The 27717-nt window shown below is 39.1% G+C and overlaps 1 protein-coding gene across 6 annotated transcripts in view; it reads left to right on the top strand.

The window, feature by feature from the left end:
- Window positions 1–27717, top strand: part of VMP1 (vacuole membrane protein 1) — a 71333-nt gene that overhangs the window by 5564 nt on the left and 38052 nt on the right. For 4 of the 6 annotated variants that reach the window (XM_075032926.1, XM_075032929.1, XM_075032927.1 and 1 more), the window contains 5 exons: window positions 3191–3292; window positions 6060–6195; window positions 8499–8589; window positions 10780–10890; window positions 23842–24009. In XM_075032926.1, coding sequence (XP_074889027.1) covers window positions 3217–3292; window positions 6060–6195; window positions 8499–8589; window positions 10780–10890; window positions 23842–24009 — 582 coding nt within the window. In that variant the 5' untranslated portion in view covers window positions 3191–3216. Of the gene's footprint in view, window positions 1–1403; window positions 1592–2631; window positions 2862–3190; window positions 3293–6059; window positions 6196–8498; window positions 8590–10779; window positions 10891–23841; window positions 24010–27717 lie in introns of those variants that run through there. The other 2 variants (XM_075032930.1, XM_075032931.1) reach the window with 2 other exon arrangements.

A 27717-nucleotide genomic window follows, 5' to 3' on the forward strand; every position in this document is an offset into this window, starting at 1 on the left:
TGTTCAAAGTTGTTTTTCTCACTCTTTTAAATAGTTTATTTTTATGTTTTCTGGTAACTACTCAATGTATTAGGCAAATTTATTTTTAGATATGGACTCTCAGCATTCGTAAGAAGTGAAGTTCTGTTTAGCAGATGGAATTTAATTTCCTGTGGTGAGCTCTCATGGATTTGGTGTAGACTTGAGGATGTGGACTCACTTAATGAAGGATAGCTCCATTTTGGGTCAGACTCCCACTCCAATTAATCTCCATGGGGAGACATTAGTGCAGGACTACTGATTCTAGTAGGCATCAAACAGAGCAACCGATCAGGGAGCTGAGCCTTCTGGATGCACATCCTCCAGTTCCTTATGCTAAGATGCTTTAAGTATAATTAGACTTTGGTAAACCAAGAAGTTTTTTCTGAAACCAGTAAGGGTTTGGTTTCTGAATTGCATCCCCTTCGGACTTGCCATGTAATAGCTATTAAATCTCCTAGTCAACTGTATTCTTAAATACAAGTTTTTAGCGCTTTTCTGCAGAATTGTTGAACTTTAAGACCTTCTTAACAAGTATTTGCCCTACTGAAGTGTGCAAGGGGATTATTTATCTGCTTTGCTGTAAACGTTGACTTGTGTGCTTGAGGTAGCGTTATGCAAAGCTAATCCCAGATTAGTGCCTTTCCAAGCAGGCAGGGTAAAACTGGCTCTGTTAGTTGAGCTTGTGAAAGCTGTAATATGCATGTAACAATGCACCTGAGATCCCTAGAGACTGGTGATTTTTATGTGCCAGTAAGATGTTTAATGGATTGCAGTGGAATTCAGTTCATGATGAGGGAGTGTTGTGCACAGCCTAGATTTTAACATCAAACACGCAGAGCAGTTTGTGTTACAGTAAATTAACTTTCTTGAAATGTAATTAAGCTGAGAGCAGAGTCCAAACCAATTGAGATTTCAATTTTGGAGGCTAGATTTGCACAAGGAAAAAAGATGAATTTCAAAATGAGGAACATGTGGCTGAAGTTTTTTTTTTGTTGGGGTTTTTTTTAATATGTTTGTTATATTTAAGCCAACAAAATGTGACTGAAGTTCCCTAAACCAGAATGTTGTTTTTAGCGTGGCTGTGTACAGAACAGCTCTGATAGCTTTTGCCTCCTAAGCACTTTCTGTGAACATCAGGCTTTCTAACTACCCAATTTCAATATTCCCCTCTGCAATTTGAGCTTTGTGTGTGTAAGTGATGTACATAGGTATGTGTGTATATAAGCTTATATTGTGTATGGGTATAAATACGTATTTATATGTATAAAAAATAAGTGCATGTAAGTGCAGTGAGTAGAAACAAAACACTCTACCATCTACAGGGACTTACTGTTCTAATGAAATTAGGAGATGCTGAACATTTGATCCTTGTATCACCGTAGCAACTGGCTGGTTACCCTCAACTAAGTCCTGTTGTAACGCCACTGACTTCCAGAGTGTCAGGCTGCCATAAAACTGATCTGAGGAGAGAAAGAGGTTCACATTTCTCTGGTGGTTGACCAACAGTTCAGAGCAAACCTTCGACTGCAAGTGACTGCAGAATGATGCTGTAGAGCTCTTACTGCAGCAGGTCAGTCCTCTGCCCTTGGCTGACTATGAAGCCCTTCAGCATTTTTCAGAAGCAAACTTTTGCAAAGCTGTTTTATTAATTTTCTTGGTGGTTTGGGTGTTCTGGGGCCCAAATTTTAAGGAATAAAAACTGTAACATGCAAGAGATTAGTTTCTGCTAGCTTGTTTAACTAGACAGATTTCTATTTCTGTGCGTTTCATTTCAGGAAGGAGGTGTTGGAGGAGAGACTCCTTCCAGAGACCTTGATGCTTTTGACTATTGGGCTTTAAGTAAAACACTTTTAATAATCACATTCGAGCTAGTGATTTTATCTCTATTACAAGTAATGCACAGGGCTTGTACCTGTTTGGAAGACCACCTGTCTAAAACTGACTCGTGAAATCCTGGAAATATTAAACAAATGCAGTATCTGAAATCTCTTAACATTTTATTTTAAAAATTGACAAAATTATTGCAGTCTGAATCAAAGGGGCAATCTCACTCCTGTTTACCAAACCTGAGTTGCTGCTTGGCTTTTAAGCCTAACATAAATCAAAGGGGAAGGTTATTTTTCTGTAAAACTTTAATTTCCTCCACTAGACAGTTTTATATAACCTGTCATTTTAATATTGCGCTACTTTTCTTTCCAACAAAAGCAGCGTATCAAAAACTGTAAATCATGTTTGCTTACAGGGAGAAATGCAATGCAAATAAGATGCTTTAGCTTTGTGGGACTCTCTTTGCCAAAATAAAATTCCAGAAACTGTTTTAAGATTCAAGAGAGGATTTTTAAAGCAAGGAGTCTGGCTACTTTCTTTGTGTTTGATTGCATAAGAATTGTCAGCTGTTCAGGTTTGGTGGTTTGTTTTTTTTTAAGGGGAAAAAAAAAAGCAGCTCTTGCAACATTCTGGTTTATGCTGGCTTCCAATTATTGCACTATTTACTCTCCTGGATAAGGAAAACCATAGCTGTTCTTTTGGGCTTTTTAAGGCTGATCTCACTAGAGAGAGGCTAAACTAGCGGACAGAATGTACGCTTTTCAAAAAAGCTTTCCATCAGAGAGCTCTTGTCCATTGAAGAGTTTACCTTTTCTGGTTTAGAGATATTAGACCGTGCAGAACGTGAGATGCAGTTCTGTATCTTCATTGCCATATTGAGGGCTATTTTTTTAGGCCGTGACGTTTTTGAGGTCTACTTGGCATACTAACTACCTGGAAGCTTAGTGTCAGAATAGATGCTTTCTAATATGAGAATCAAATCTTAAGCATGTCTCTCTCAGGATTGAACTGAGGTTTGTATGAAGCTCTGCTGCTTCTGAAGCCCAAACAGTGGGCTGATTAGTAGAAGGGATTGGTTAACAAGCTTTTGTTCGTTGTTAGAAGTGAGGGTGTTTTGTCATTTAAGTGAAAAATTTAGATTGATGTAGGTGGAAATGTTTTAATCTTTGTCGTTGTGGGAATTGAATCACTCTCTCCTTTTTCATAGTGTAATGCAGGATAACTGTGATTTGGATTTGGAGAACTGCTGGATATTTGCTTGTATCCTTTGACTATGGAGGAAGTGGGGTCTTCATAACCAGAAATGGAGACATTATGCTTTTTGGTTTTGTTCTGCTATTAGATCCCCATACGTGATTGATCTATGAAATGGCAGAGAATGGAACAGATTGTGATCAGAGACGCATAGGAATGATCAAAGAACAGCACAATGGAAACTTTACAGGTAGGTGGAAAATGACTTAATGTTCTCAGCTGGTCAGCTTGGTGTGTAAAATGGTCAGCACAATAATCAAAAGGTATTTATGTTGGTGCACTTTATGCTTGGATAATGCAAAAAGCCTCAATGCATGAATCCATCTTGGAAACTTCAGTCATTTCTAAATCAGAAGTCTAGAGGATTTATGTATTGTAAAGCCACAGCATAGTTTTATGTCCTGTATTTCCATTCAGTTTTCTCTTATACTCTTTTCTCCTTCCAAAGTTCTTACTCTGTAGTTCATATGTATGTGAGCCCTGTAAATCTGACTTGGGTACCAACAGGGACTTCAACATGGCTGAGCTAAAAAACTAAACTATGTTGGCAAATATGTGGCTGTAGAAGTCAGGCTATACAGCCCCACCCTTTGGCACTGAAAAGTTAGTACTTGGTAATAAAAATCTGTTTTACACGGGGAGAAATCCAGTTACTAGTCTCCCGGTTTCTAGCTTTTCTGTTGACATTTAGCTTCACTATAATTTAGCATTGTAGAATGGTTTGGGTTGGAAGGCACCTTAAAGATCACTTTGTTCCACCCCCGTGCCATGTGCAGGGACACCTTCCCCTAGACCAGGTTGCTCAAAGCCCCATCCAACCTGACCTTGAACACTTCCAGGGATGGGGCATCCACAACCTTTCTGGGCAACCTGTTCCAGTGCCTCACCACCCTCACAGTGAAGAACTTGCTTACATCTGATCTAAATCTACCCTCTGTCAGTTTAAAGTCATTACCCCTTGTCCTATCGCTGCATGTCCCTGTAAAAAGTCCCTCTCCAGGTTTCTTGTAGGTCCCCTTTAGGTACTAGAAGGCTGCTATAAGGTCTCCCCAGAGCCTTCTCTTCTCCAGGCTGAACAATCCCAACTCTCTCAGCCTGTTTTCATAGGACAGGTACTCCAGCCCCCGATCATCTTCATGGCCCTCCTCTGGACTTGCTCCAACAATTTATCCGTTTCAATGACAAATTACTAACAAAACCATTAACTGCTTCATCTCCTGCCTTGCCTCTGTTTTTCCTACTAGTATATCTGAAGTAGGCTTGGGTTAATGTTTAGGACTCATGAAAAATAACCTGAAAACATTTCATGAAGAGCCTTGTGTCACTGAATTATCTGTGCTGTGTAATATAGCATAGAAATGATAATCATCTTAGTTTGCTTCCTGTCAGCCTTGAATGTGCCAGTTACATATTTAATTAAGTTTTGTAACCAAGTGATTTCTCAAGTTGTATGCAGCTTTACACCAGTGTCTTTTATGACCTTTACTAAAAACAAGGTCATAAAAAACAAGGTTGAAGCATTTAGGGAATAGAAATTCATGAAGCAATGAATGTGGCAAAATTTAAAGAGGAACTGGTATATGTGTATGTATGGAACAAATCAAAGCCTTGTACTTAAAGGCTTAAATCATTCTGTAACTCTAAGGCAATGCAGATGTTATCCAGTATTTGCCATTGTAGGATTTTTCTTAGTTCATCTAAAGCAACTGATGCTTTAGCTAAAGCTAAGATTCTTTTAGCTAAAGAATACAAAATTAAATGGGCTATGTGGCTAATGAGGTATGCAATTTCTATGTAAATATTAGCATCTGATAAGGCAACATGTTTCAATTGCTGGAATAAGACCAAAATAATATATCTTCGGTCACAGTATGCTGGGGATTCAGATTAGATTAGTATTTTAAATGCAACAGCTTTTTACAAATTTAAAATTTATGAATATCGCAGTGCTTTAAATGTATGCAAATCAGAATACATACATTTTGACTTTGTATAGTAAGTGATGTTTAAACAAGTTTGGTGTCTGTTTGGATACAAGAACTATTTTTGTGGATTTTTCCATTGTTTTGTGGGGTTTTTTTCTCTTATTTCAGAATTCATTTTCTTTAAAAGTTTAAAAATTATTACTGCTCATTAGCTTGACAACCTTTGAACAAGCCATTCTCATCCAAAAAATAGCTAGGATTTTTATTAATCTTGAGTGTACTGTAAGCACAAAATAACACATTTGTTAGAAGACCCTTTCTTCTATACTTGTATGGTAGTGTACAGTGAATGCTCTTACAGGAGTGCTGAGCACTGCATTATAACCAAATCACTGCAATTAAAAGCAACCAAATGTATAGTGTCAGTCCAGCAAAGGACTGTGGTATAAAAGCAGGTCCTTTTCATGGGAGCACTTCCTGTCTGCTGGGCTCATTTTGGAGAAGCTGAACAGCGTGGCAAGGCTTGCCATAGCCTGAGGATCCCGACTGGGCGGATAGATGCTATTATCCAGTTACATGGTGACTGAAGTGTATAAAGAGCACATGTAATTCAATCTAGTTTGATTGGAGAAGTCTGAGAATAGCTTTGGAAGAGAACCAAATTCAGAAGTTCAAAGTGAAACGTGGTCTCTGTAGCGGGTGATAGAGTCGCATTTGACCTAATGTAATAGCTGATTTGTAACTAGTAGGGCAGTACCTTGCATAAAAGCTAATAGATACACCAGACTTTTTTGCACCCTGGGCCAATTAGATTCTTGAATGGTTGCCAGCTACATGGAGGAAAAAAGCCACCTTATTTCCTTGGCTGGAGGTCACCTGATTTCTGATGTGATGAGTAGAAAAGATGACTGGGAGCTCACATTAACTTCATAACAAAGCAAAAAAAAAAAAAAAAGTCGGTGTCTTTTTGGATAGGATAGAATCTGAACTGTCACCCCGTACTTTTACATTTCTGTTGCTTTTCATTTGCAGATTCCTCTTTGTTGAGTGAACGGAAGCGAAGGGACCGAGAAGAAAGGTTGAATATTTTACTGTGGAGACAACCGCTTGTTACCTTGCAGTATTTTTTCCTGGAAACTCTAATAAACTTGAAGGAATGGACCATAAAGTAAAGATCATTTCTTTAACTTCTACTAAGCGTTCTGGGGAAACCCATGCTCTGATTCAGTAGGTCATTCTGACATCTCGCTTTCCCTGATGATTCACAACTTTAAAATTCTTCTTCCAGAAAACATATTTATTTTTTTATATTTTTTTTATATTTTGTCAGTGGAAGAAAATTGCACACTTCCTTTCTGAAGAGTTGAATATTCCAATTTGAAGGAGTGGGACAGTGTTTAGGGATCCTTAAGGCAAGAGATACTGTACTTATGACTGCAGTGTTAAGTACTGATCTATTAATGTATGTGTTAGTATCGCTGAATGATCTTCAAATAGCTCAGCTAGGGCAAGGTTCAGGATTATGTGGAACTTGCAGTGATGTTTATGATGCTGCAAAGAGGACTTTGCTTCTAAGCTATGTGGTCCCTTTCACAGCAGGAAAGGATTTATTAAAGCACTTTCCCTAAGAATTATTTACACACTGGATAAAACGGACTTTTATTCCGATTAGAAAATTTGCGAGTAGCAGTCCTAACATCCCCTACTAATGCTGAAATGCATAGCTATTTCTTAACGCACTAGGCTTGAGAGGGTTTAAGAGTGCTAAAAGGCAAATGAGTAAAATTGGCAACGGAAAAAGCCAAGAGTAGCAGCCATGCTAGTGCTTGTGTTGGTAACTGGAATCTCTTGTGTTTGGGATCAAGTTTATAATCATTTTCCCAGTCAGAAGACAGGATCTAATATCACCTTGGGTGATTCTGATTGTTGGACTGCTCCTTTGCAGAGTGAGCCGAGATTGGTGATAATGGGCTGTGTTGATTGACCCTTCTGGGCTAGGTTCAAGGTGCTGACACATAAGATCCACTGAGAGAAACTTCTGTTTTCTGTTTTGATCTTCTGAAATAATTTGTATGAAGAATACCAGGTTTATGTAGTGTAGTCTTAATCCCCTTTTACACCCTGCCCCCCCAATCTAACCCCCAAACCTACTTATTTTACTATGTGTATTCTTTTAGCTATCATTAGGAGTTGTTTCTTTGAGAACTGTTTTATCGGGTCTTACATTAGCCATTTCTGACAACCTCCAAGCATTTAAACCCAGCAGAAATAATATTTGAGGTCTTATTTTAAGCTATTACCTGGCTTCCCAGACATCAAATTCTGTTACAGATAGCACTCGCGTCCTCTGTCGTGCAGCATGTTTATGTTGTCTAGCACTAGCATGACAATATCTTTACAGAAGATAACACTGACTATTATAAGCTATTAAGTTGAGACCTCAGATTGACTCTTAATGATTTCCTGTGTTCCACTTGAGTAAATTGTGATTTAAATGATGACAGTCACTTGAAAATGCAATTGTCATACTAACATAAGCAGCACAAATTATTTTAAAATTAAAGGGAAGTTAGACTGACTTTTTTTCAGCTTGTTTAATATGAAACATTTGTGTATTACACATTTCTTTTTCTGTCTGTCTAAATAGATAAGTTACGTTCATAATTTGCTATTTCATGTCTGAGATTAAGTGATGCTAGCACTTGCTTTTTTATAGCATTAGGTGACAGTATAATAGTGTTTCCCAGAAAATAATAAATGTATTTGCTCATCCACTGTATGTGGCCACATACACATCAAGCAGAGTGTGTATGTAAAACTAAACAGGCCCAGAAGTAATTTGGTATTGGGTTACACAGGAAAACACTTTTTTCCCCTTACTGTAGTAGCTTCCTAACACTTCATAATTGGCTAAATGTCTTTATTAAACTTTGAGCTGTTACGAGAGATACTAATTTCAATAGATCAGGGGAACCAAAATAGTGTAAAGATTTGTTCCTCTTACTGTCACTGTGGTTCTACCCACCAGCACACAGGTTGAAATTAGCCCTTCTGTATTCCACCCACAGCTTGTCCCTTGCCCAGGGCCAGTGCAGTGCCTGCTTTGCACTTTCCTTAACCATGGATGTTGTTAATGGTCCTGTGTTTGAGACTGTCTTGGCTGCAGAAGCTGAATATTTGTTTTCAGATTGTTTGTTTTCAGATGGTCACTTTGTTTTTCTTTATTTAAAAAAAAAAAATGCATGGCTGAACTTTGATCTCACTTGACAGTGAAGTAGAGATTTTTTTCATAAAGAATGAAGGCTTCCCAGATATTTTATTGGGAGGTTTATGCTTTTATAATAGCAAACTTTTCAGCTACCGTTGTCCTTCCTGACTACATCCATGCAGACTGAGTCTACAGGAATAACTAAGTTACTTTGAAATGCATGCTAAATTTTGAACAACCCTAATTGCCATTTGTCTTTTAAGATTGTGGCATCGGCGAAGTATCTTGGTGTCTTTTTTACTGACGCTTGCAGTGCTTACAGCTACGTATTACATTGAAGGAACACATCAACAGGTATGAGGTTTTCAAGTTACTTTCTTTAGTGACTAATAGTTCCTTTCCCTGTGCTAAAGTAGATGTACTGGGATTGAATGGGGTCTTCATGAAATTGTAATGTATCTTTTGAACTCCTACTTGCTAAGGATATTTGTTCATTCATGTCATGACTGCTCTCTGTGTGTGGATGAGTTACGTTTTAGAGATGGGGAATGATCAGCTGTATCATTTGATCTATTCTGTTGTATCTGTAGGTGTTCCACTTCCCATCTGTTCCTGAATAAGCATACCTCCAACGCTGCAGCACTCCTTCACATCTGCTGTTAACAAGCTTTCAAGAGTGCTGTGAGCTCTTGAGATATAATGTTAAACTGAGTCACGATAGAACTTTGTGGTTCCCAAGGAATGTTTCTTCTTTTTCTATGGAAGGGTCTCCTGAACAGCTAGGATAGCATGTATCTAGACATAAAATGGTTTTGTGCTCAAATCTGTTTCTGCGATGCTTCTCATACCCCAATTGTTTTCAAATGGTTGTTTAAAAACTTTTTTGTGCTTTGGGTACGTGACGACTTATGCTTTTGCATCACTTGAAGTGTAAGCCATTGTTTAAGCATAAGCTGATGGTGTTGTCTACACCTTTCCCCTCCCCATTTCTCTTTGAGTTTCAGATTTTCCCTAAGGGCCGACAGCCCTTTTAAAGCCTGCAGAGCATTTCCTTGTGCAACTGAATCATCTTAGCGCTCTGACTCTGAAATCAGCAGGTTCCCAGTTTCAGAGAACTTGCTTACACCCATACTGCTATGCTGTGTCACTGGCTGCCTGAGGGACATGCAGATCTGAAAAGAGTCCTGGCTTCCTAGGAGGGGTCTTGAAATGCAGTGAAATTAGTTGCTTCACCTCATTGCATTCTTGCTCGCTCAATCCCATGGCTGAGACCTAAGCACTTACACGCAGACCAAGTTGGTAGATGGTAAATTGGTGGCCCATTCCTGATGGACAAATACCTGCTTCGTTAAAACTGCCCTGGTTGGTGGCCTTGTCAGCATGAAGGCCAGAGCTTGATGCACTCAACATTTGCTACTAGATGGCTCTTGCAAACTGGTGTCGAGGCACATGGCCCCTCTGAGCGGGCTGCTGGGCCTCCGCTCTGCCAAGGCTTGGCAGAGTGATCCTGCTCAAGGTTTCCTTGAGCCTGCTGGGAACAAACCTGTGCCTCTGGGACTGGCGAGGCGAGTGTGACCTGCAGCGGTCAGCCAGTGCTTGGAGCTCCTATTACAGGTGGTCTCAGTTGTGTGAGCCAGCAGGTATCTGTCCATCCCTCTTCCTCCAAAGCACCTTCCCTAAAGTCCATGTCCTGGTAGTGCCTCTACCTATCTCTGCATATTGTCTACATATACATGAATATGAGCCACTTTTTTTCAAAAGCATACTCAAAATAGCAAAGCATACTTGCGGTTTTCACTTGGCATTTTCAGGACCTTTTTACACCCTGGCAGAGTGAAGCCTGGTAAACATCTTGGTGCTGTTGCTCCGTGGGTGGTATAAAATGGCACCTCTTCTTGGGGCTGTGGTACAGACAAGTTGATGGCCTGGCTCATCCTCTTAGTATTGCTTTCATGGCAGTGAGAGGGAGATATTGCTTCCTGTTTCTCCGGTGTACCCAACTGGACTACTTATGTCCAGACTTTCTCATATCCCCTCATTTATGCATGTAACACACAACCAACATTTTAGTCTTTTCTTAAAAGTAACAAACCTGGTTACTTACTGGTCCAAGATAAAACATTCAACAGACTAACGGAGAGTGCAGCTAATTCTACTCCTTTATTTAATCTGTTCAGGCAATTCCCTGAGCTGTCTGCTCACTGCTTGGGCTCCAGTAGACACTGTCTGGGGCTTGCTGCTCACTGCTCACACCTAGTATGCCTGTTCTGGATTTCAACTGCTTACTACTGAACCTGAATTTTTCATGTATCTCCTTGGAAACTTGCTGATTCTAAGCCGCGTGGGCTTTTCTTTTGAAAGTGCGCTATTTTCTGTACATGTTTGTGCTGTAATTGTAATAAATTGCAAATAGAAGTATCTAGGATTCTATTTCAGTTGTTGTAATCCAGATAACTATTTGTGGTAGTCTGTAGCTTTAACTTTCTCCCCTAGGAGATATCACCATTCTTGGTTTTTTTCTCTTTTGTGACTTTTCTTTTTCAGTATGTGCGGTATATGGAGAAAAAGTTCTTCTGGTGTGCCTACTGGGTAGGATTAGGCATTCTGTCCTCTGTTGGACTAGGAACAGGTCTCCACACCTTTCTGCTCTATTTGGTAAGGACATTTCCATACCATGTTCTTTCTGAATCAACTATTTTAATTGTTGCACATTTTTAAATATGTGAATAAAGAATATTCTGTAAGTCCTAAATGTTAAGTACTTCTGAAGGAAAAGAAATGCTTAGTGTAATGCTTCTGGGCACTAGTGAATGCTATTCATGTTTTATACTGTATAACCTTGTTTTGTAGTTTGTATGCTATGTTTGTTGAACTGTAGATATTAGCCTACTGTTAATCCTCACTTTGAAACAATGAGTCAACATCTGCAAGGTTTATCCTCTAATTTCCTAATTTAAATGAAACATTTTCTAGTGTGTGCAGCTCAAATGTTCCCATTTAAAATTTTTCAGCATACTCTTTTTTTTGGTAGCTTAAAACGATCATTTTTCTAGCTGAAACCACTGAAATAGGCAGCTAATTTAAAGTTCAGTCTGTATTAATTTTGCTTTGAAAATAATAGCAAGAAAAATGTTTGTCTACAAAGATAAAATAATGTCTGTTCTGAAAATTTGTATGATGTTGTTTATCTCAACTTAGCTAGGAAAGTTAGGGAAACGTTTGGGTGTGTTTTGCTTTTGGCCATTGGATTAGTTCCTTGTTTATGAAACCACTGTCCTGTATTTAAGAAAAGGATTCGTGGCCACAAAATAATTAAAACCAGTTTATGCAACAAATGTCATCTTGTATTTGGAACAATTACAGATGTTTACTTTCAGAACTGCTTTAATCATTAACAATAACACAGAAAACACTACAAGAAACAAGAAACTCGTGCTTTTCCACACAGCAGGGCAATGCCTGTTAGATCGAACGGCATCTGTATGGGCTGCATTTGCAGTAGTCTTAGACTTACTCTTAGTGTAGCTTCTCTCCTAAAGACTGTGGAGGCAGAAAGTGCAGAGAAAGGAAACTATTGCTAAACAGAAACAAGCTTATGCATGCACGGCCTTCTAGACAAAAATATTACTGTCAGTCTAAATGATTGGAAATGGAAATGCAGTAAAGCCAATGAACACAGCATCTAAACATTTTTATGTAGCACTGGATAGCGCTTAGCAGTGAATTGACAATGTACAGGTCTTTCTGACTTGCAGAGACGATGCTGTTAATAGCTTAGGGACAGTAAGACACACGGGCTGGACAGAGGCAGAATCCATCAAAATCATCAGTCCTGAACTGAGGTGCTCTGTCTCGCTGGAGAGGCAAACCAGCATCGAGTGATGCATGAGGTGGAGTCAGGCTCACAAACTCAGCTCACTTGGGGTTCTCTGCCAACCTACGGTGGGAGTAAAAATGCAGCAGGATGGCATCACCAGCTATTCAGCTGGACAGAAAGAGAGGAAGGGAAAGTATAGCAATTCCAAGTTTGCTGCAGAAATCATTGGTCATGATTTAAATCAGTGAGCAGGAAACAGTTTAAATGATAGATTTTAATCTTGTTGTGTTTTTTCAATATTTTATTAGGCTATCAACCAGTGAGACTCAACTTAAGATTCCTTCTGACCAAAGATTTCATGTATTTAGACATCCTCTTTGAAGCACTTTGGAGAGCTTATCGTGCAGTTCCTATTCTTAATTTTTACACCTGTCAGAAATCCAGTAAATAAGAAACATTATCCACCACTTCTAAACCGTATTTGAAAGTGGGTCGTGTTTCTTTACTGTACATTGGTCTGACACAGGGCAGCAAGAGTGCTGTCATTTTATACCCTAGGCCACTCCAAGATGATTTTGTCACATAAAGAAGTCTTCATAAGACAGCACCACTTCTTTTTTCCTCTAAGAAGGTGGAATGAATTGACCTTTCTTTTACTCTGTATTTAAAAATCCTGATGTTTAAATAGTTCTAAATTACTTTTAATAGAACACAAATTAAATTTCATAACATATAACTTAGGTTTTCTTGTGGGGTATGTGAACCTAGTGGATATATTAAGGCCATGACCTGAGCTGACTTTAAAGAACCATATATACAAAATATAACTTCTCTGTTGGCTTATTAATACAATTTGTGGTGGATGTATAGGAGGTGAACAGCTTTGCAAAGATTATAGTGAGGTGCACCACCTAGGAAAAGAAATTTAGTTTAATATTGTTAGCGAAGATATTTATTTGGAATGTAAGAGGCAAGGTTTCACGTAACTTTGTTAGGGGAAAAAAACAGACAAAATAGATTTCACTGAATAATTAGAAGGTGGTTATAGAATAAAATGTAATAAAACTATACCAGAAACATCTAATGTGTAACAATACAGGAGAAATACTTGTTTGCTTTAAATATGTAAGGCAGATAAGCATTTTTCTATTACATTGAGGGAATTCCATAAAGGCAATGAGTGTAGGAAGAAGGAGAAGCAAGTAATAATTTTTCTCTTTTCTCCTGTGCAAGCTTTAGTGGTTAGCATGGACTGTAAATTTAGGACAATTGCACTTTCTGGGCACTGAAGGCTTGTTTGAACACTGAATGGTTCCGAATTTGGTGGAATATGTGTGGCTCTGTAGCCACTAGATGGCACTGGGAGTGTAAAAACGGAAGTTTATTGCCCTAACAGTGTGTTGCCATCTTAAGTACCTGAACTGTTAATATTCTTGTCAGTACAGCTATATCAGCAATATCTGTACATAACATGCTATCAATGTAGTAATACACTCCTTAATATCTCCTCAGTTTGATTCTACACCTTGTGTGAAAGGGAACACGGAGTACTAACTTAAGGCTGTTGGTACAACTTTTAAGGGTAAATTGTTTCAGAATACTATTCTGTATTTAACCCATCTGGAAACAATGCAATTAGGAGCTCCAGCTTTCAAAAGGAGGAGTTTTAAACTAATTTGCTTTGTTAGTTGTGCAGTAGTTGCCTCTAAAAGTAGAAATACAATTGGTTAAGTGGGGAACTCGCTATATTAACTTTTACATTACTGTATATCTAGTTTTCATGTTCCCTATACTTTAATTACATTTCTTCATTATGACAAAACTTACTCTTCTATTGATTCAAAGAAATGAAAGTTACAAAGCAGCAAATCCTTTTCTGCTTTAGTGCCTGGGTTTGCTGGCAATAGAGAATAGACTCAGTAAGTGTTTTAAAATTGCTTATAATTAATTGCTCATTTTAAATCTGTGTGTACAGTGAGATTGTTGGGAATGCAATTACATGCTTAGAGAACAATGCTCTTGGGCCCACCCATGTGCTGCTGAGCTCTTGTTGATGCTTGCAGTATTATCTCTGCCATTAAGGGCCAACGGGTAGGAATTGATGGCATGTAGGCACCTGTTCAGACAGTGTGCCTGAATTTCTTCAGCTGTGACACAGGTGCATCGTTTTTAAATATAGCCTTCCATTTACTGCATACAACTATTTTCATATCAAACTGTTCATAAGCACAGCCTGTTAGTTGGGCAAATCATAGAAGTAGTTATGCAATAGATGCAGTATATGAATGACTCTGGATGTTTGCTTTCCCTGGCCTGGTTAGCTGTTTTTCCAGTGTTGAAAACTGTCATTTGTCTGGATTCTTCAGAGCATCTCTCCCCAGCCGCTTTTTGCAGCGGCATGAATTCAAGTGCCAGGAGAGATCCTGGGGTTAGCCGAGAAGAGATTACTTGGAAGCAGTTTGCTTAAGGTAGATTTTACAGTCTAAAGCAGTCTCAGTGTGTGCGTGGGGGGGATGTTACTGCCCCTGGTTCACATCTGATTTGGATTTTGTTGGTCACTAGAATATTCTTGCTGCATACGTCTTGGTGTAGGAGGGAGAGGTCAATTTTGTTAGTTTGAAAATAGGCTTTTTATTGTTATTTCTGTGATTCAAGAACTTTCTATATGTTATAAAGGGTCTGTACATTTTCTGCTGTGTTAGTTCCTAGTGTAATGCTGCTTCCTTAGTTGTAGCTGGCACTAAATGTAGAATTTGACATGGCTTTTCGGGAAACAATTCTCGTGCTGCAGATTGGCACTGAGATAAGGGCTGGCACAGAACGGATCTTCAACGAAGAAATAGGGAAGCAGGCCACTCTTCCAAGAGTCCTTTTTATTCTGACACTTTCAAAACAAGTCTGCTGGCTTATTTTCCCAAAGTCCATTAAAGGTTTTTCACAATTCTTTAAAAACAACACTTTAAAAATAGTAATCATGATGTGGTTCTGTAGGAAATAAAACTATTATGAATAACGACTCTAAATACTGTTTTTAGCAGCATGCAATTTTTCTTCTTAGTCCTGAGATGTTTTCTCTTCTATTGGTGGTATATTAAAATACAAATGGCATGAATCACCTAATTACCAAAAGAAGATGACTGAGGGTAACTCATCAGGAATTTCTTGCGTTTGTACATCTTGGAGAGGTCTGTTTGCTGCTGCAAAATGAAATGAATGAGCTGCCGGAGGGCCGGTGGGCAGCGGGCTCCGGCGGAGCGGGGGACGCTAGGTGGAGTGCGTGGTTGGGACCGCGCCGCCATTGCCATCTTCACCCAACGCTCTGCCTCGTGATTTGGTTTCACTTCAGCTCTGGCAAATGGATTGCAAAAGATGCGGCCGAGGCAAACAAAATCAGCTTAGAGTTAATGCCTATCAAAAAGCCTTGCGCGGGAAGCGGGTGATAAATGTCCCTTCTGTGTATGGTCTGTTATAATCTGTAATGGTGGGGGATGAATGGAAGCGAATTCCTCACAGGTCAGAAGTGCAGAGCGAGCTTTGGCTGTTTGCATTTGTTTGTGTTTTTTGTTTCTTAAATATGGATCTCTGCTTGCTCGCTGATAGAGCCAAGTGGAGCAACTGCTGAAAAGTTTTTTGCTGGTGGCCGGGTTGCGGACTAGCACAAACAGGAAACGTGAGGTACAATAGGAATGTTTTGTGTGCGGAGGTCACACAAGAGTTCGCATTTTTTCAGAGCTGTAATATGTGGGTTTGTCACTTGATTCTTACCAGGGTGTTCTGTAGCAGAGTGGAAGAGAGGACAGCAATAATTTCAGGCCATGGAAAAAGAACAGAAAACTGCCTTTAAAGAGAAGTGAATTGGAAAGACAGTGTCCGCATTGACAGTGCTGGCTTCAGAGAGCTGGTTTGAGTTTATCTGGGTTTGAGGGTTCAATGTCCTGCTTCTGTTCTGAATTGGTACCAGGGTTTGGCTTTGATGTGGGGTCACATTCTGGCCTCCTGAAAGTGTGGTGCTTTGCAGCTGACATGAGTTGTGTTTTGGCCCTATCTGAATTTGTGTAAGTTAGAATCTGAAGATTTAAAATCCAGGTACCTTGTGCAATAATAAGCCCATTAGCTTTAAAAAAAAAAAAAAAAAAAAAAAGGTGGTTGGTGTAAATAATTAAAAAAAAAAAACCAACCCAAAAAACCCCAACACAAATAAAAACCACCTTTTCCTGCCAGGACTACTGAAGACTTTTCAATCAAACTTGATTCCTTTTAGTTATCTGGTTCCAGGAGCTGAGTTTGTAAAGAGACTCATGATAAAATTACTAGAGTGGTTCTAAAACAAAAAGCTTCCAAAACAGGGCTTACTCCACTTTTATGAAGTAGACAGAGAATAATTTGGAAATCCACAGAACTTACTCTCATTTTTTTCTCCATTTATTTCCTTGTGACTTTAGTACAGGAGTATTTTCATAGTGATTGTCAACTTCAGGAGAAGTTTTGCTCTTTCCATGTGGATCCTTCAAAACTAGTGTGAGTAACCCAGAACCCTATGGGTTCTGTGTGTAAAGGAAAAAGTGAGAAACAAAGGCTGAGCTGCCTCAGCCAGGTGGGAGGGTGCAGCAGTGCTCTCCTTCCCAGTGCTGAATTATTTTTGTTAAGCGAGGTGTTCATTTCCAGCCCATACTGTTCTTCAATTCATATGTCAACCTGAAAGCCTAAAACAAATGAAATAAACGGTCCTGTCTAATATCTGTGCTCAGATTACTGCTATTGACTTGTTAAGGTAGTTGAAAGAAAAATACTGGGTGGGTGCAGAAGACAGAAACTAATTCTAAAGTAAGTTGAAATGGATCCTGTTTGTGTGAGGGTTGTTTGTGACTCTTACTCTCTCATTTGTTTCCTTCATGCCTTTCAACCTACTTCCTCCAGCTGTCCTAAGCTTTTTACAATGAACTGAAACATCCTGGAATACTTGAATCAACATATAACTTAAAAAAAAAAAAAAAAATTAAAAAAAAAAATCACTTTTGCCAACCATCTCTTGATGGCAACTCCTGCTTATAGCTCGCATGGGCTCTGTCCTGCTTGAAACTGCAGCGTTGATATTAGTGCACTGATGAACTGGAAGTGTCCAATGAATTAAACTGGACACTGCTGCCAGATTAGTCGTGTTACCTGGATGTTTCTTAAATCTTCTGGTGGCTTGCTTGCATTTAAAAAACCCTGAGATTAAAAATTATATGTTCAAGGAGAAATATGTTCCTTTGGAGTCTTAGTCTTTCGAAGTGCACCCATTGTTGTGTATGTCAGATACCAGAAGATACCCGCAGAGAACAAAACCGGTGCCTCTGGTTTGGATTGTGCTGTGGAAGAACAATCCCTTCAACTGCCACAGCTCAGCCTGAGAGATGGTGGTCTGAGCCCCAAGCCCCCAGTCCGGTGCGTTAACGTGAGTTGAAATTGATGGTGGTTTAAGTTCTGGGTGCCAGCCTGGCAACTGCCAAGCAGACACTGCTGGTCCCGCTGCCCTGCTCCGAGGGTGGTAACCTTTGGCGTAGGGGCTGGTGGAACAGCTGGAAGCAATAACCTCCCATATTGCCCCACCATGAACTGCCGGACCTCATGAGTCAGAGCCCGAAATGGTGTGACTGCAAGTTCCATATATGGCCTCCAGTGCTGCTGAAAGTGGCGTACGTCAGAGTCTGGATGGTTTATCTAAAGCTGGAACTGTGGCAATAAACAGCTAATGTGAAGCACCTCCATCTGTGCAGGATTAGCTTGCTTCAACTTTTCAGAAGTCCGCAAAATATTGATGTCATACTAGTATTTAAGCTATATTTGAGTGTCTTGGCCAGCCATAGTGATCTGAACTTGCACCAAGCTGAGGAGTTAGTAAGATGATAGGTATGCCCTTTTCTTCCTTTTGAAGGTTGATGGATTTTACCTCTTAGATGCTGATGCCTTATTTTCGTTATCTGCTCTTGACTTCCTCGTCACTGGTTCTATGTCTCATAACTCTGCTGGGAGGTCACGTTCTGCTTTCTCCTCATTTGCTCCCTTGGAGTTTCTGCTCTTTTTTTTTTTTTTTTTATGCACAGCCTGAACTTTATACTTTTTATGTCACTGCTTCCTTAAACAGGCTGGAAATAATGATAACAGTGCAAGACGATCTCTAATTGGAGACGTTAGAGCCAGTCATCACTCCCAGTGTCAATTTGAATAGATGCTGTGATTTATTCTTCAGAAATAATAAGTGGGTGGCTAGGGAAGGGCAAGGAGAGAATGCTGACAGATTATTTTTGTCTTCTGTCAGCACCAGAGCATAAACTTGGATTCTTCCAATTGTGTCTTTCCCTGACATGAGTCTGTTTGCTCCTATAGAAAGTAGCCTGGGCACAGCCTTACAAAACATCTGCTTTTCGTGTTACTCCTCAAAGTAGCGACGTGGCCCTGTTATGCATGCAGTGGTACCACGTGCCTGCTCTCTCGGTGGTTCTCGTTCAGTCATATTCAGAGCTTGTGGCTCATCGTTTGGAATTTCCATCAGCTCTGCACTGTGGGGCAAGGCTTGACTGAAGTGGGAATAGAAACTTGGTAACAGGCACATGATTATAAAATTAATACGTTGCTTGAAATGCCATGACGGTCTGCTAAAACTAGTCCTGACTGCTTGATGGATGTTTGTGTCACTTGAGGATGCTCTAGGTACAGGGTCCTTCTTCATTCTGAGCCCTGTTTTACCGCCAGCGCTGCATACCAGACGTTATATAAAATCACGAGACATTTTAATCTTGTAACACAGACAGACAGACTAGATTGACATATTTACTAGCCACCTCCAGATCAAGCTTTTCTCTCTTAATCACAGAGCAGTTTTCTTTGTGGGTAGTTGTCCACAGCTCTTGAAGATAAAAAAGATGCTGTAACATGGTGTTACTTTCTTGAGAGGTGTAATGACTTCATAGATAAGTATGAGATGAGTCGCAGCCTGGGGCAACGCTTGCAGGATGTTTCCCATGAGAAGCAAGCTTTTGTTTTTCCAATTTATCTTAATCAAATATAGCATGACATGTTTCCCCCCTGTGGAAGGGCCGTGTCTTGAACCCAGTATGAAAAGCAGTGTATCCATGGAGGAAAACAGATTTTTAGCACATTAAGTTCAGCAATGAGTTCAGTGTAATATTTTTCTTGCTGGCAGACATATCACTTTTCTTTGTGAAATGTTTCTAAATTACAGCCAGTCTAAAATTATATCTTCCCCCAAAATAAAAGGTTAAAATTAGATGTAGTTGTTCTTGTGCTCATATCACTTCAGCAGGGTGGCTGTTCTGTGAAGGGGCATGTGAGAAACCAACACTTGATACGGAGTTTGTTTATAGCTTTAATTGTGTTCACAGGCTAGGTGCAGGGAATGATTAATAATGTGAAAATATGATTCATTTTTAATTGGGTATTCAGTCATTTTTCCTTATGGTAAAGACTCTTCTGTTGTAAGAATTATACATATCAGCATGTTTTTAAGGATTTTAACTTCCTGATTTTTTTTACATGTGCCTGCCGTCTCTTTCTACTTGCACTGATGAATTTCCAAGCATAATTTATAGATAAAAAGATTATACTTTCTAGAAATTTCATAATACAGCATTTAAAGTAACTTATTTCTAAGCATTAGCAGTGTCTAAGTTGGGTGCCTTCAATCACTGAACTAAAACTTCTCTGACAGCCTGTGAGTTCAAGAGTTCGAGGTTACCTTCGGTGAGACATCAGAGTTGTGTAGATAGGGATTTCCAAACTCCCCTAAATTACTATTGCTAAAAAATAGATTTATGCTGAGTTGATCTTGATGACCAGATCTTGTCTTGTTTGATTTGTAAATTGTACAGATATTTCTAACAAATCGCATTCCAGCCTAACCACAGGCTCCTTCTGGTCGTCAGTAGTGGCGAGCAAATGTTTCTCACCCGAGTCAGCAGAATGTTTCTCAATTTCTTCTGTTAGCCCTTGTTAGTGCCTCCTGCAACTTAAAAGGGGGGAAAAAAAAAAAATCATTGGAAGAGGTTGAGGGAAAGACAGTTGGTGTTCAGGATCTTACATGCCTTGAATTTCAGCGACTCTTCCTGGTTTGGCAAGCAGCGTGTCTACTAAATCGCCTGGGTTTAGTATTTGTTGTCTGGTATGACAGGGTTTGAAGTAGTTTTGCAAATGCCCTTTTCAAAGGTAGAGCTGCAGTTAGAGTCAAAGAGGGGATATCTTGGAGGCCCTCCTAAAGTGTTGAAATAAACTGAGCTATTGCAGAGAGGCAAAGCACTCGGAGTATTTACTGCAGCCCCACGTGGAGAAGGAGGAGGAGAGGGTGGAGGAGGTATTACTTGTGAAGAGGACTAAAAAGTTGTATGAGAATTAATCTTTCTGGCGAAGGGAGGAGTACAGAGAAAACATCTGAGTGTGTATTGACTGGGATTTTCCAAAGATGGCACCTAAAGCTCCTTTGAAGTTGGTTTCCTGTTCCATTTCAGAGTTAAACAGTCACTATTGCTAAACATAAAGCAAAATGGCACCTCTCTTACGAAACACCCAGCGACCCTCCCACTCTTCCTCCCCCCCACCCATTGCAACCATGGTCCTGTTTAGCCAGCCATTGTTTTGAGGTGCTTGGTAACCATGGCTTTGTGAAAGTATAATGCTCTATGTGAGCTTTCAGAGCTGAGCTAGAACAAAAGCAGATGTCAGAGATGTTGCATGCAGCCTGCCAAGCTGCGAGACATCGTCCATTTGACTAGCAGGACAGCTGGGCTCCGCTGCCAGAGGAGGACACAGGATTGTTCTGCTTTCCTTTGGCTCGCTCTGAGTTCCAATACTCCACACTTCATTACTCTAAATGAACCGTTTATGCTTTATTTCTTATTCCAGTTAAAATGTGGCTTCTGTGGGTTCCATAACTCCAACTTTTTTCCATTATAGAATTGTTTACATTGCAGTGGATGAATTATGTTCGACTGGCATAGTCTTCAGGTGGCTCATGGGCCGTTTACAGCTGCTTTGTGAAATGCCTTTTTTTCCATTGGCGGCTACTTGTAAAATTTTTTCTTTTGCAGACGTTTGTTGAGACTGGGAGAGCTCTCTTAACAGGAGGCAATGTTTTGAGACCATTAAGCCATTTCAAGGATGGCAACTCTTGAGAAGCTGCTCATGGCAAGAAGCTCGTGCAGCAGTCCGCTGTTAGGCATTTTGTCATTGCTTGCTCTCCTGAGATTGTACGGTCTTCTTCACACACCCTGCATGCAGTCAGAGAAGAAATGCTGGTAATGCCATCACTGAAACCTTGCAAGGGTGTGGGGCCCTCGCTATAGTAGCAACTAAATTTATCTCTTACTATTATAAAGCTGAAACTAACAGTCTCCCATCGCAGCTGGCTGTAGTTACACTGTAGTGTGGTGTATCTTCCAAAATTTGTGGAACTGAAAACCATACTTCTTGATTCACACACCGTATCTCACTGCCTTGGCAACGACCTTACCCTTACTCTCAAGGGAACGTAGGAAATGGTCATTTACAACTCAAGTACAGGGGGGATTTTCTCCATGCAAATTTGCTATTCAAGAGAATTTTATTGCCGATTTCTGCAGGTGAAAACCATTAATTTAAGGAAGATGGCTTGAGACCTTTTTTGTCCCAAGGTAGCTGTCAGACTGGGGAGCAGCAAGCGGGGGGTGGGATTAAATACCCTAAGTTTCAGAGTACGGTGGAAAAGGAGGTTCCCAGGTTTGCCATAAATGTACTTTACAGTTTTAGGAAAGTTTCAACTCTCTTTAAGTCTGTCCTCGATGAGTAAAATAGAGATATGTTATTTGTTTAGATATGAAGCTGCTGGGGACAGGGATGATCTCGCTGCAAGTACCAAAAAGGAGTTGGTTGCCATTGGAGCCTATAGAAATGTCAATAGTATACGTTATTAGTCATTGGTTCATTCATCCATTCTTTGTTCTCCCTTCCATATCAAAATCACTCTTGTGTGTCAATTTCTGGATCCTCTCTTTTTCAGTTTTACTTCAAGGTACCTTTGTTTTTCTTTTTCTTCTCATTTATCATCTCAGCAGGCTGCATCTATGTATTCATATAATCCAAAGTATGCCAAAGCACTTTGAATTAATCTCCTGTAAAGTAACAAGGAATAAATAAAAGAACTTGCTTGGTATCAGAGGAGCTTGTCTTGCACCAGTTGCATGCCAGAAGAATGGTTTTATTTTGAATTATTTACATATGACAACAGTAGTTGCAGCTGTCGTATAGAAAAATATAACTGGTATATTTTTCAACGTTCTTACTTCACTGCCACTAAAAAATTACAGTATCACTGTAACTGCGTAAGTCCAGTGCTCTGGTCTCTTCAGTGGGACCTGAAATGTTGACATGAGTGAACCCAACTAAAATCTTCTTCCCAGCAAGTCTAGAAAAAGCAATGGAGCTTCACCTTTTGTGTGAGACCTGCTGTGGAATTTCACCCTTTAATGTGCAAATGAAGCCTGCAGGGTCCTCTGAATATATCTCTGGCTCCTGCATTTCAAAGTGAGCTTTGGAAGCCTTGTGCAGGGGAATGGCTCTGCTGAGGTCTATCACACTTTCCTTCGTTATTCTGTAATGAATTTAGCTTTGATTTGGGTGGGGGGTATCAGGCTCCCTTGTTGGTCTAATAAAACATGACTCATCTAAAGAAAAAACGTAGAAGAAAATTGTTGACAATATGGTTCCCAACGTGATGTCAAAAATCCATCAAATAATAGCAGAAGTTAAGGTTCGTATAAATTGTTCTGCATGTAAAGAAAACTTTAAAATTTATTTAAATCTGTGACTTTATGAAAAGACCTTAGTTTAACTCAGTACTTTTTTTTGTTTTCCTCCTTTCCCAGACAATGTTTCCCTGACCTTTTGCTAAGTGATTTCTTTTTTAGCTACAATGTCTAGTGTTCAGGCCATAGTCTATTTGAATTGCTCCTCGCTCCTTTTGTATTAAAATAATGGCAATTCTTTCAGGATTTTAAAGTATGTAGCAGTTCAATTCTTGAATAGATTTTTATGCTAGTTTTATTTGGAGGTCTGTCTAAAAAAATCTTGTAAGATGGAGACTAGAAGGAGTTCAATTATATGGCATTTAAATAATGTTTAAGTTTTGAATTGTATTTCAAACCATTTTTAGCAAACAGCAGTAAGGTCACTTTCTTGTATATGCAGAAAAACTGACGCAAATTAAGCAACTGGTTTATGGAGAAATATCCCAAAGTTAAGAAGGTCAGCTGTTAAGGTGTCATAAAGTCCCAGTCATTAAAAAAAAAATTAACATAAAATTTAAATGCCTCCATCCTCTAAAAGCAACAGTAGGGAAAACACCTGCTCTAATAAAGCTGTAGGTCATAAATGCCTTGAGGAGAACATTGTAAAGTTTTGAAATTTTTCCTGTTTTTTTACAAAGTGAGGATTCTTATTTCACCTTGGCAACCTTTTACTACTGTACAATGGCATGGCAAAAGCTGAAAGGCTCCTTGGCATTTTTAGTGGATCACAAGAAGGATTTTTTTTTTTTTTTGAAAGAGCATTAATAGCTCAACATTGCACTTCAGATGGTCTAAAAAAAACAACAAAAAAAAACCCTCAACATTTTACATATATAACATTATTAATGGCCAAAGTGAGAAACACTAAGTTTTAGCCTAAGCTCCTTGCATCAGGGACAAATGTGGGTTTTTGATTTTAACTTTTATTATAACTAACATAAAATGCATTTGAAATCACTTGTGTTTTTTCAGGGTCCACACATAGCATCAGTTACTCTTGCTGCATATGAATGTAACTCAGTTAATTTTCCTGAGCCTCCTTACCCGGATCAAATTATCTGTCCTGATGAGGAGACGACTGAAGGATCCATCTCTTTATGGGCTATCATCTCAAAAGTTAGGCTGGAGGCCTGCATGTGGGTAAGGTTTGGTTTACAAAACTTAAGCACTTTTAACTTATGCACTTAATTTCTGTGTCCAGCAATACACAAAAATTCCTGAATTAGCAAAATAGTGATGGCTTACACTACCAACAGTAACATGTATGTTTGCAATGTGAATAGATGCCTTCCTGATCAACCTTCTTGCCCTGGATAATTTTAATGTCCTTTAAAGAGAAGTAATAGGGTATTACTGGGCTATCTTATCAACTGCAGTGTTGACTACTTTTCTAAATGCTAGCAGAGAATGCTCATGTACTTCAAAGTTGTTGATGTAAAAGGTAAGTTTCAGAAAGGGTATCTGCATCCCAGATGAACTTGCAGCTGTCAGGTCTTGCACTGCATGCAGTTAAGCGATAAATAATTTCAAAAATTTTGAGCCTGTAACTTGAGTGAAGTTGCAGTTACGGATATGAAGGACTCGGGCCCTAATATCATAGCTGAAATGTTTTTCTGGGTTGCATCAATAGATTGGATTCAATAAAAGAGTGTTACGTTGCACATTTTTATGTATTTTATTTCGGTTTCTCTGCCTGTTTCCATCATGGCAAACTTTTCACTTAAAACAGGAAAAGCAGGGTAGCTTTTAAGTGAATCAGGATCTTAGGAAATGCTGTCATTGGAACTTCCTTTCCATTTTCCTTTTTTTGCCCTCTGCAGCTTTTTTATATAAGTTTAATTTTTGGAGGATTCTGGTCAGCTAAGATTTTTTTTTCATTACATGTAGATTATTTTGGATTGCAGTTTACACAGATGCATCTGCTGTGAACTGCATGCCAAATTAACTTTATTTTACTACTGACTTCCTGTTCTAGCAGATGATTTAATTATTAAATTCTTGGTTGTCCATTTCAAATGTAGAGAGAGGAAGTTCTGAAAATACATGGTATCTGATGTCTGCCCTTGTATTCCTTCTAATGACATGAAAAGATACTTTAAGGCAACTTTGGTCACTACCACAGCTTTTAAAATTATCAGCAGCTGTGTTACTTACAAAAATTCCAGTTAGGTTGTATGCATTACAGACTAAAGTAATGTGTAGCACTACCAGCGTCACAATAGTAACAGAGAAATTGGACTTACAGCCCTCTCAAGAAGCAAAGTACATCTTAAATTTCACACTTTCTAATGAGGGGACAGAATTGCCTGAATGCTACATAAGTAGCTAAACATACAAGTACTTGTATAAGACCATAAATATAAGATTTCCTTTTATTTTCTTCCTCGTCCCCCTCTGCTTAATTTTGTTTAATGGAGACTAGAGTAATAAAAATGGCATTTACAATGACGTTTCTAGGGTTGCAAAATAAAAATGTAGCTCAGGGTAAACATCCATTGCTTAATCCTCAGCATGTAAAATAACTGAACTATGATGAGAATCAAGTAGTTTAGAAATGAGTTAATAGAGTTGCAAGGATTGAAAGCTTGTATCCTTCTGAGCAGCCATGAGGGAGAACAAATAGTACCTTCAGCCTCTCATTTGAGCTGCGTTTCTTAGTTCAGGCTAGGGAAAAGACAAGGGAATAGGACCAAGCCGGAACGTCTGTATCCCACTCTTTCTCCCCCTTCTTTCTTTCTTCTCGCCTTCAAATTCATTGTCAGCTACCTTTTCACTGAACGCTGTCTCCACTAGATTTTCCCTTGGGAGCATCCTCTGTCTACCAGTGGTGTCTAGTGTAATGTTATGCTTTCTTGGAATGTTTCATGAGTACATAAACATTGCTTGCTAATTTCCTGTAAGCCAAATCAAGTTGGCAATTGCTGCTGCTTCTTCCAGTATGTTTCTTTTGTCCTAATTCCAGTTCACTTTTTATGGAAGCTGTTGAAGAAACTTATTTTTGATTCTGTCACTCTTAAACCAAATGTCCACTTAACAGGAAAGTTACAGTGACTTTCAGAAAGTGAAAAGGCTGATTATTACAAATCAAAACCTTAGTAAAAAAGAAATTTAATTTATTTAATTTTCTGCTTTTAAACTGTAATCAGGAATATTAAGTTTAATTCCTAATCTTGGTTTGATTGAATGAGCTCACAAAATATCTGGGTTGTTTGTTTGTTGGTTTTTTTTAATGGGACCAGCAACTTCTAATTAGATCTAAAACCTGAAGTTATGGCAAATACTGTATAAATGCAAGAGAAAAGGAATTATTAGATGTATACAGATGTGTTCCTAATGCAGCACTTGGAGCCCTGTGAAGAATATGTATAACACCACCACCAGCCTGTTTCCTTTAGACTTGTAAAGTGAAATTATGTTGAAAGGCTCCAAAGTGAAATCTGGCCAATCTCCTTGATTGTTTGGAGGGAGACAGGAGGGTGGTAGCAATATAAGTTTTCATGTGAAATGCTGAAAGCAGGTCAGTCCCAGTGGGGACTTTGCAGACCTCTGACTATAAAGCTACCCAGACTAAGTATCCTGCAAGGTTTGAATGTGGGGATTTATCTGCACAAGGGATTTGATTCAGATCACAAAAACATCAGTGGCTGTTTCAGCCAACTTAAACCAGGTACAGTTTTTTTCCAGAGATTAAAATCATTACTAGTCCCTTGCATGTCAGTGATAGCCGTTTTTGCTGATAATGAGTGTTACGAGGATTAAATATCACTGTATCTAAGGAATTATTAGGTGAAATGAAAATGATGCTTTTTTCAATCACTGTAAAAGTTGGCTCCACCAGTCCTGGCCTGCAGAAGGACTCTCAAAAACAATCTGCTAGGTGTATGCCAGTTTTCACAGCCTTCCATCCCACAGGGACAAGGAATTCAATAGTGCCCTACATTTTTAATGTGTTGCAGCTTTTTTTGTTTTTTACAAGAAATAAGGGGAAAGAATAAAAATGTTTAATTGCTCAGGATTAGCAGAACAGACGGCCTGTGTCCTGACCAGGATAAAATCTGTTTAAAAGACTCTTTCTAGTGGAGTAATTTCCCAGTTTCCTTTTCTGAATGTATTTGTGTAAAAGAATTTTGATTAGCATTTGCCTTTCCAATTTGTTGTTAGTCCAAGGAAGCTCCATGTAAAACTGGCATTGGAAGTTAAATGGTGAAAATGGACAGCTAATGTTACAAAAAGCAGTTAAATAGTTACTGGTTTGGATCCCTTAATTGCTTCTTTTTTTTTTTAACGCACTTAAGGAACCTATCTCCAGCAGACATGAAATCATATGATTTTTGTTGCACTTCTGAAATGTTTTGTAATAATGAGCATGTGACTTATCCAATTTAAAGAAAGTTCATGTCCAGTACACACATGCAAACCTCTTTCTCAGTTAACAAAATGAAGCCAAAGCAAATTGGCAGAGCCTGGAGAAGCAATGTGACTTTTTGTTCTTGCATCACCCTGAGAACATAACCTCAAGTTAATTTTTGTGAAACGTTGTTGCTACTGTTTTCAGGCTTATCTTCCCTTGTGCCAGAAATCTGCAGATTAATGAAGTTCAGCTTGTTGCACTCGTTTAAATTTTTTCTTCTGTGGAAAACAAGGGCATAAACATATGAGGCTGTGCACTTCATATGCTTAAACTGAGAATTTAACAGTTTGGGTAACTGCAGAGAGCGGCGGTATTGAAAACCACAACCTGTTGATTTGGAATATCCACAGCAGCTGGAATTCTCCCTTGCTTGCAGCTGCACATAGAGCAGGAACAAAGGAAATTGAAAAGCTTTCGCATTGCTTCAAAGGAATAGA

This window comes from Buteo buteo, chromosome 7 (assembly GCF_964188355.1).
Source record: "Buteo buteo chromosome 7, bButBut1.hap1.1, whole genome shotgun sequence".
In the NCBI taxonomy this organism is placed as follows: domain Eukaryota; kingdom Metazoa; phylum Chordata; class Aves; order Accipitriformes; family Accipitridae; genus Buteo; species Buteo buteo.